The sequence below is a fragment of the Aedes albopictus genome, chromosome 3 (assembly GCF_035046485.1).
Source record: "Aedes albopictus strain Foshan chromosome 3, AalbF5, whole genome shotgun sequence".
Classification (NCBI taxonomy): Eukaryota; Metazoa; Arthropoda; class Insecta; order Diptera; family Culicidae; genus Aedes; species Aedes albopictus.
The window spans coordinates 424955142-424964440 of record NC_085138.1 but is presented as its reverse complement, the minus strand read 5'-3'; the positions used below and the strand labels follow the sequence as shown (position 1 = coordinate 424964440).

The 9299-nt window shown below is 37.4% G+C and overlaps 1 protein-coding gene across 1 annotated transcript; it reads left to right on the top strand.

Annotated features, from left to right (window-relative positions):
* The first annotated feature begins 7221 nt into the window (after positions 1-7221).
* LOC109410689 (pickpocket protein 28-like) lies at positions 7222-9054 on the top strand. The gene is made up of 3 exons (XM_062855539.1): positions 7222-7694; positions 7755-8747; positions 8799-9054. The coding sequence occupies exons 1-3, from the start codon at positions 7222-7224 to the stop codon at positions 9052-9054; spliced, it is 1722 nt and encodes a 573-aa protein (XP_062711523.1).
* Positions 9055-9299: the final 245 nt, after the last annotated feature.

Below are 9299 nucleotides of genomic sequence, written 5' to 3'. Positions count from 1 at the left end.
TTTTCCAGGGATCTTTACAGGAGCTCATCGTGGTTTTCTACAGGAATTTCTTCAAAACACGTCCTCAGGTTGCTCCAGGATTTCTCAAGGAATGTTCATTAAACACCTCAACCTTTCTAGGATTTTTATTAGGGGGTTTCCTAGGAGTTTCTCCAGGTAATTCTCTGAAATTGCTTTAGGGATCCTTTAAAACTATATCATGAGACTTCTACAGATTTGAAGGGTTTTCTTTAGGAATTTCAGAAATTCTAAAATTTTCTTCAATCCTACACTTATTTCTTCGAAGGGATCCTCAAAGAATTCCTCCAGAAATTCCTTCAGGATTTAGATATATCTCCAGGGATGTTTTTATCAGAATTTCCTACAGAACTCCTCCTGGCGATACCTTTGAAGATTCGTAGAAGAAATCCTTCAAAATTTTCAAAAATTCAAGGACAAATGCAATTTTTGAAGTTATTTCAGGAAGAATTCCTGGGCGAATGACTGAAAGAATTCCTTATAAAACTCTTCAAGATATCTTTTTAATTTGAAGGAAAAAATTCACGAGAAGCTTTTGCATAAACATTATAAATAATTCCAAGCCAATTTGCGTGAGAAATTTCTGGAAATGCGTGAAATGATTTCAGTTAGAAGGCAATCACTGAAAAATGTTTGTTGGAATTGCAATTTCTAAAGGAATCCTTGAAAGATCTCTTGGAGATACCTCCAGAAAAAAAAATTAAAAATTTCTCATACAAGTTCTGAAGAGATCAGGACACAAAAACCATTACAAATTTTAGAAGGAAACACCGTACAAACAAAACAAAAGTCAGAGGACATCTGAAAAACTATTCGAATTTAAATTAATTTTTGAAAGAATACCTGAAAAAACTGGAGAACCCTCAGCAGGTACTCATAAAGGAATTTCTTTAAAAAAAACGTCAACCCGAGCAGAAGGAAATAACAATTCCATAATAAAATGCGTTATTTTGGCAAAATAACTAAGCAATGGAATCAGTTATTTTCATGTTATTAACCTAACATATTATGTTATAAACATGTCTGTCATAAGCGGCAAAATAACAAAAATCATAACAAAAAAATGTTCCTGGAAGACCAATTTGATAACATGTTTTGTTGGTTTGAATAACATCCTAATACCACGAGCTCGCTGCACTTTACGGCGAACCCAGCATCCAGAAGGTGGCCAAAGCCGGAAGGATACGGTGGGCAGGTCATGTTGCAAGAATGCCGGACAACAACCCTGCAAAGCTGGTGTTTGCAACTGATCCGGTTGGCACAAGAAGGTGTGGAGCGCAGAGAGCACGATGGGCGGACCAGGTGGAGCGTGACTTGGCGAGCATTGGGCGCGACCGAGGATGGAGAGCGGCAGCCACGAACCGTGTATTATGGAGAAATATTGTTGATTCAGTTTTATCTTGAATTTGATGTAATACTAAATATTCTAACATCCTAATAATAATGAATATAAAAATATTTCAATAACAAATTTTGAACTTTCGTTGTTATTGATAATAATTCAAAAACAAAATTAGTTATGATCAGGGTGCAAAATGTTCATAGTCATTGACTGAAAACAGCACGAATTTGAATGATTCTGCACTGAGCATTCAAAACAAACAAATTCATTTTCGCTCTCCCTCTTCACACAGTCAGTCAATTCGTAGTCATTGAATATGGAGCCGATTGAGAAACATTTTCATAATTACCTACGTTTATGGCTACGACTCCTTCCAAAAACACTGCACAACAATCAAATGGGAAAAGATCTGTATAAAGCACCGTTAAATGTAATCGAAATGTTAATATTTTATCAGCAATTTGACACTTTGTAAGATGTTTGCAAATATTCATTGACTTTCATTCAGTTGACAAATGAGTATCGAGCAGCTGAATATGAATATGCAAGCAAGTGAATGAAAATTGCCGCACGGTGAACTTCTACTCGTCTGCTCGAACATTTTGCGCCCTGGTTATGATTACAATATAGGGGATTCTGGGGTAATACGCACCACTTAAGGAAGATGCGTCCAAATGCATATAAAAGGGCAATAATTTATTGGTTTAATGCATGCATTCATTGCATATACTTTCATTCTAAGAGAAACCAAACAAAATTTCAGCCTTAATACAGTTCAGCTCTTGAAAATAACGTTTTTTGTAAAGACTAATATTACGGCTTCGTATGTTTATGCGGGGCAGTATGCACCCTTGCTCGGGGTAAAATGCACTACAACAATGGGGCAGGATGCACTCAAACAAAGGGGCAAGACGCACCACAACATTGAGGCAAGATGCACCGTCGAGTTTAGAAATCTTTTTACTTCTTAGACAAAATGCATGTTTTATAAGGTTTTAAGACAAACAATAGCTCAATTTTGTTTGCGATTACTTACAGAGCACTCATAGATATGATAACAGCTTTTTTCTATAGGTGCGTTTTGCCCCAACGAATGGAGTGCATATTGCCCCAATCAATAGCAAAAAATAAAATAGATTAAAACATATAATTTACGTAGATTACTGTTTAAGCTATTTTTCCTATGCTTAGCATAGACCTCAATGAACTGAATAAACACAACAGCATTAGATGTTTGGTCGATTTTCACCATCAAATTATTCGACAAACGATCGGGAAAATTACATCAGAATCGTGCTTTTCAATTTTATTCATTTTTCTTACTAATTACGTAACGCAGATATGTTAAATTTTCCAGATGCTCATTTATTAAGACGTTCTATTAGACTGATAAGGTTTCAAAGCTCTAAAACCGATAATCCCTGAAAAACAAAGGGGGTGCGTTTTGCCTCGACAGTGCGTATTACCCCAGATGCCCCTACCTGAAATATCATAATCGACCTTATGTTTAATATAAGGTATGGTAAATGCCACGAGGGAGATAGAGTGTCCCCTTTTTCCACCTTAATTAACCCATTGTTTTTAAATTTCCCCAGAAGACTAGTCTGAAGTTTATGGTATTTTTCTAATAAACCTTTCAATAAGCTCTTCTTGGAATTTTATCAACTGATCGAAAACATATTGTAAAGTGGCTCGTTGGTGTTGTTGGAAGCGTGAAATCATGTTCTTTGGATACAGGTCGCTCAACTTCGCTGATCAATGTGACTCAACTATCTATAACACTAAAACATTAAGCTGAGAAGCTGGTATGCTATTAGTTAGGATGTATGGGCAGAGAGGAGAGGAAAGTGAACAGATGAGAGATTATGCATAAGCTCCCCATCACGGAATGCTGAAAACTACGTAAATCTAATGATTTAGTTTTGATTTCAAAACTTGTTATCGTTGTGGTGATTGATGATTAAATATTTATGCACACCCTATAGTTCAATAACTGAGTGTAGAATTAGCATTTAAGTTAAAATACACATAAATAAAAACTAAAAAAAAAGTTCAATAATATCTAAATTTGTTTTACAACAAAACATTTTATTTAAATATTATTTAATAAATGTATACCAATACCGTGCTCATAACAAAATAAGATTGCCCAACAAAAGATGTCATGGAGAAGTAATGCCTTGATAAGATAATGATAACAAACCAAGATATAAAAACAGGTCATGTTATTTCGTAGTTATTAATTTGATATTCTCCTCTGCTAGGGAAGGAATACATTCTGGAGATTTTTTGCAGGAGTTGTTAAGAGAATCTTTTGGGAAAATTTTTTAAGAATCCCTGAAGAAGGAAAGTCTTGATAAATTATTGATGAATTCCTGAAGAAATATTTGAAAAAAAAAACATCTGGGGAAACCCCCATAGGAACTTTCAGAAGAATATCGTGAAATTTTCTAGAGGAATTCCTACATAAGTGAGTGTAAGTATCTCTGAATATATGGAGCAGTATCTGAAGGAACCTCTGGGCAAATTCTAACAATTATTTTTGAAAAGAGTTCCAGGTAAATTTTTTGAACTTCTTAAGGAAAACTCCAGACAACCCTTTCTCAAACTTCTATTCCGACACGAAAAACTCCTGATAAATATTCTGATCAGTGAATCAAAATTCAACCATCGCGCAACAATAATGACAATGTCGCAACCTGTATTTGTCGCGACAAACAAACCCATGCGACATAAGTTTGTCCCAACTTGAAAATAATGGGATTAACATCGTACACCACGAGTTTAGAGATTTTTAAGCCTTGCATTGCGATTTTCGAACGGTAACTTCGAATCGGTAAACACTGCAACTCTGGTGAAGCTCTATCATCAAACAGTTTCGACTTTGGGTTAGCAATAATTGATTATTCACGAGTTGAAAAGTACGCAACAAATTCAGCTTCCGTTTTGTCTGCAACAAAAAAATTCGAGATCATGTCATTATCTGTTACCAGTAGGGATAAAGAGTAATCGTCGCACCTTCTTTGTTGCTTGTTTTGTGCCTCTTTTGTCTGACAATTCTCTTCACTGATTCTGATTGTATGTTTGGAAGAATTCCTTCAAAATTGTTTAAAAAAATGCATGAAGGAAAACATACACGAAATTCTTTAGCAATGCTCGAAGGAATTTCAATAATTCTTCAATAATTCTTCAAATTTCAAGAATTCTTCATGAAAATCTTGCAGGAAGCAATGTGGAGTAATTCCTTCATAAATTTCTTCAGAAATTTCTTCAGAGTTCCCATCTTAATTTCTCTGGAGATTTCTCTAGAAATTCCTCTTATTAGAAAATATCACATACACCTCCTCAGGATTCCCCCCTTGTAAACTTTCGGGAATCCCTCGGGTATTCTCTCAGTAAATTTTCCAGGGATTCCTTCAGAAATTGCTCCGAAATGCCCTTCATATATTCTTGGAAATCTTCTGAAATTCCACTGAGAACTTCTTCAACGGTTCCTTTGAAAACTTCTCCTGGGAATCTAGCCTAGAATTTTCTATGAATTTTATCGGAAATTGCACCAGGTACTCTTTCAAAAACAAAACATTATTTCTAGAAATGTGTGGTTTCTTCAGAAATTTTCTAAAGTTTTTAGGAAAACTCTCTATGGATTCCTTTTCAACAATATTCTCCAAGGATTCGTTAAGGTAGACTATTAGTGATTCGTTTAGGAAATTTTCCAGGAATTCTTTTGGAAATTTCTCCGTTTATATTATTTATTTAAAGATTCTTCTACTGATTCCTACAGAATTTTTTCCATGATTCCAAGGATCCCTTAGGAAATCATGGAGCTATTGCATCATATTCTTCTCCAAGAACTTCTCCAGGGTTTTTTTTATGGCCGAATCTTCATGCAGGATTTCATTTGTAATTGCCGAAGGAATGTCTCCGGCAATTCCTCCAGAGATTGAAGCTTTATTTTTTCAGTGACTCAAACAGGAATACCTCCAGGAATTCATGCAGAAATTCATACAGATTTTCCCTCATGAATTCTTATGAGTATTCCTCTATGCACTTCCCTAAAAATTCTGCCAGGAATTCCTCCTCATCGTTTTTTTTTTTGAGGAATTTATTCAGTAATTACACCAAATATTTTGGGAGTATTTGGAATTCCATTTGATTCTTGAAGACTTTCATGAAAGTTTACAGATATTTATCAATTTATTTCCACCATGTGTTTTCCAAGGAGTTCCCTCAGGTTTTTCTTCATGAACATCTTCCAAAATTTGATATTTTCAAAAACTTTGAAGAACTTTAAAGATAATCGACCAGTTATTTCTCCCTAAAGTTGTCCAGGAATTCCATTTCATTCAGAAATTCATTTTGAAAGTCTACCAGGAATAACTTCAGCAATATATCTAATTCTCTTCAAACATTACATAGACTTCTTCAAAGTTCCTTCATGAATGCTTCCAGAAATTCCTCCAGGCATTCTTTGGAAAAATTTTCCACGAGTTCGTTAGAAATTTCTCCAGCGATTCCTGCAGGTAATACAATACAGAAACTACATAAAATTAAGCTTCCTCTAAAAAAATCTACAACGCATGTGTTTTCCAGGGATTTATCAGGAAATCTCCGGTGTTTTTTTCTGTAATTCCACTAAGAACTTCTATAAGGATAACTTTGAAAAATCTTCATTGAATTTCTACTGAAATTGCTTCAGAAATGCCCCAGGAATATTTACAGAAAATAGAAATCCTTTAGAATTTTTTCCAGCACTATCTTCATTAAAACTTGCAAGGGTTCTTTCAGAAACTCCTCCAGTGCTAGCTTCAGGAATCGCTTGCGATACTCTTTCTCTAGGGATTTCTTATTATCAAACTCCCCCAGGGATTATTTAAAGGATTCTTTAATCGTTCAGAAATTTCTCCACATATTTTCGCCAGCCATTTTATCACGATTTCCTCTAGGGTTTTTATCTTAGATTTCATAGCATTGGAAATTACCGAAAGAACGTCTTCAGAAACTACTTCATGAACTCCTCTAGATATTCTTGCAAAATTTCTTTCAATGGTTCAGACAGGAATATCACCAGGCATTTCTGGGGAAATTCATACAAACATTCCCAAATGAATTTCTCCAGATAATCCTTCATAACTATACATTCTAAAAATAATGTCGAAGGATTCTTTCAAAGAAAACGTGTGGAACTCATGAAACTTATGGAAGGAATTCTTGCATAAATGCGCCTTCAGGGATAATTTCAGAAAAAAAATCGTGGATTAATTAGGCAAAATATTAATTCGGCAAAATATTAAAGTCATTTTTATGAGCGCATACCATTCTATGGAACGCCTGAAATTTGAAATCCTTGAGTAACCAACTCTGTTTTCTGCATGACGCACTGTTTGTTACTAGAACAAAACATGTATGTATGTCCTATTAATGATTTACATCAAAATCAAAATAAGGTGGGATCAGCTTTTGAACTGTATGTACAATAAGTGATATTTTACAACTTTGTTGAAGAATGTTTCCTACACGTGGAACGCAATATGACAAGTTTATTTGATTGAACACATTCTGCACAATTGCGATTTTTCATTAAAACCACGTGTCAGTTTGATTATAACTAGCCGATTAGCAATTTTCGCATTCTACTATGAGAGGGACTCAAGATGTACAATGTTGTTAAATATGTTACATGTTACAAGTCCTTCCATCCTTCCACGTTTTGCTGACTAATCGTTCAAAATTGAGTTGATATTTCAGTGATAAGGCTTCCTAAGTCTGTCTTTAGAAAATAAAAACACCTTTTCACAACATATAAACACCTAATCCATCAGCATTTTTTCATAGTCTCTCACCAGTCCTTGACAGAAGAGATGCAAAACAGCAAAGATCCAGACGGCTGCACTTACAAACAGTGCTCTGTCGGATTGTTGCGAGGGCCGCGCTGTCGAAGACCAATCCACAAAAGCGAATCAAACAAGAGGACCAAAATACGAACCAACGTCAATCGCCTCGTTGAAGAATACTGTTCACACAGTACCATCCACGGAATGAGTTATATTGGCTCCAAGAGGCGATCTCTCCTGGAGCGGCTCTGGTGGATATCCGTATTTGTCCTGTCGGTGTACGGCTGTGGGATGTTGATAGAAAAGATCTACCAGAAATGGACAAATACACCGGTAATTGTGTCGTTCGATGAACGACCCCTGCCGGTGTGGATGATTCCCTTTCCGGCGGTCACCATCTGCCCGGAAGCCAAAATATCTTCGAAACACATGAACTTCACCGAAGACTTCTACCGTTTGATCAACTACGATCAGTCGTGGGAACCGCTGGACGACAACCGGTGAGTAATGCTTTGATTTTGCAGCTGTCTTATTGGTGCTAAATCGGTATCTTCTCATAGGCGAAACCGCCTGTTGGCAGTTCTTCAAATTTGCGATGACTTTTTCCATTACAATGAAAACTATCCGGAATTGTACGCTGAGACAAATCATCGTGTTGACGTGGTTGGTATTCTCCGACACTTATCCGTCAACGTAGATCATACTATTTTATCGTGCTGGATCAATGGGAGAGAGTGCAATAATCTTTTCACAGAGACGCTAACTGAAGAAGGAATCTGTTTCACGTTCAATGGATTCTCTACTTATGACATGTTCAGGGACGGGGTTTTACACAACGACTACAGCTATCTAAACGAACCTAAAAACGTCACTGATTGGACAGTGGAAGCAGGTTACAAACCGGACGAGAACCTCTCTTCGCATCCCATTCGGGCACTGGGATCGGGATTCGGAGCCGGGTTAACCATGCAGTTGATGGCTGCGGAAGACAACATCGAACAGCACTGCCGAGAGCAGCAGGGATTCAAGGTCATAGTACACCCGCCGAGCGAATATCCTCAAGTCACGAAAAAGTTCGCCCTGGTAACTTACTCACGTGACGTAACTCTCGCCATACATCCGGTAATTATGAAAACCTCCGCCGAGCTTCGCAGTTACCATCCCAAACGGCGCCACTGCTACTTCAACCACGAGCGTTGGCTGAAATTCTTCCGCGTCTACACCCAAAGCAACTGCGAGCTGGAATGCGTAACGAACTACACGCTCAAAACGTGCGGTTGCGTCAAGTTCTCGATGCCACGCTCGGCTGGAACGCGACTTTGTCAGACGTCGGAAATCGGTTGCGTATTGCAGGCCGAGTACAAAATGTTGAAACATTCGGCCAAGCGGCGACTGCAGAAGCTGCAGACCTACGATACGGCGTGCGATTGTATTCCAGAGTGCATTTCGATACAGTACGACGCGGAGATTACCCACTCGAAATGTGATTTTAAAAAGACACTGGAACTACGCTATGGACCGATCAACCCACCCGTGAGGGAAGCCATTTGGAAGTAAGTTTAGTGACTCAATTAAGAGAGGTTTAAAAAAGTTGGATTTTTCAGGAAGCAAATCTCCAAGCTGGCTGTCTACTTCAAAGACGTGCAGTTCATTGCATCGAAGCGAACCGAGCTCTACGGGATGACGGATTTCATTGCAAACTGTGGCGGAATTCTAGGACTGTGCCTGGGAGTGAGTTTGTTCAGTGTGGTTGAACTGTTGTATTACTGCTTGGTGCATCCGATGCTTATGATGAAGAAATCTCTCGGAGGCAAGCGAAAGGTCGCGATAGTACGAGAATGCGAAGGGAATCGATTTTGAAGTCGTATGAATAATAGCAGTTGTTCTGTCTGATGTGGAACGCTCTGAAGAATCAGTATCCAATAGCTCTCAGATGGCCCTGTATCTTGCTGGGTACATGATTGACGGGGCATCTGCTGTTAATTAACCATTTGAATTAAACGTTTTGATGTTGTTCGTAGAACTTTATAGAGCATTTCCATCCCAAAGCACGAAAAATTAACATTTTTAGCTCGATATTTTTCAATTTGTATGAGATTTTGTTC

What these genes read in the sequence shown, in the direction of transcription:
- LOC109410689 (XM_062855539.1), top strand. Translation starts at nt 7,222, where the DNA reads ATGCAAAACAGCAAAGATCCAGACGGCTGCACTTACAAACAGTGCTCT. An exon ending in GAACCGCTGGACGACAACCG is followed by an intron (nt 7,695 to 7,754) that starts GTGAGTAATGCT and finishes ATCTTCTCATAG; the next exon opens with GCGAAACCGCCTGTTGGCAG. An exon ending in GTGAGGGAAGCCATTTGGAA is followed by an intron (nt 8,748 to 8,798) that starts GTAAGTTTAGTG and finishes TGGATTTTTCAG; the next exon opens with GAAGCAAATCTCCAAGCTGG.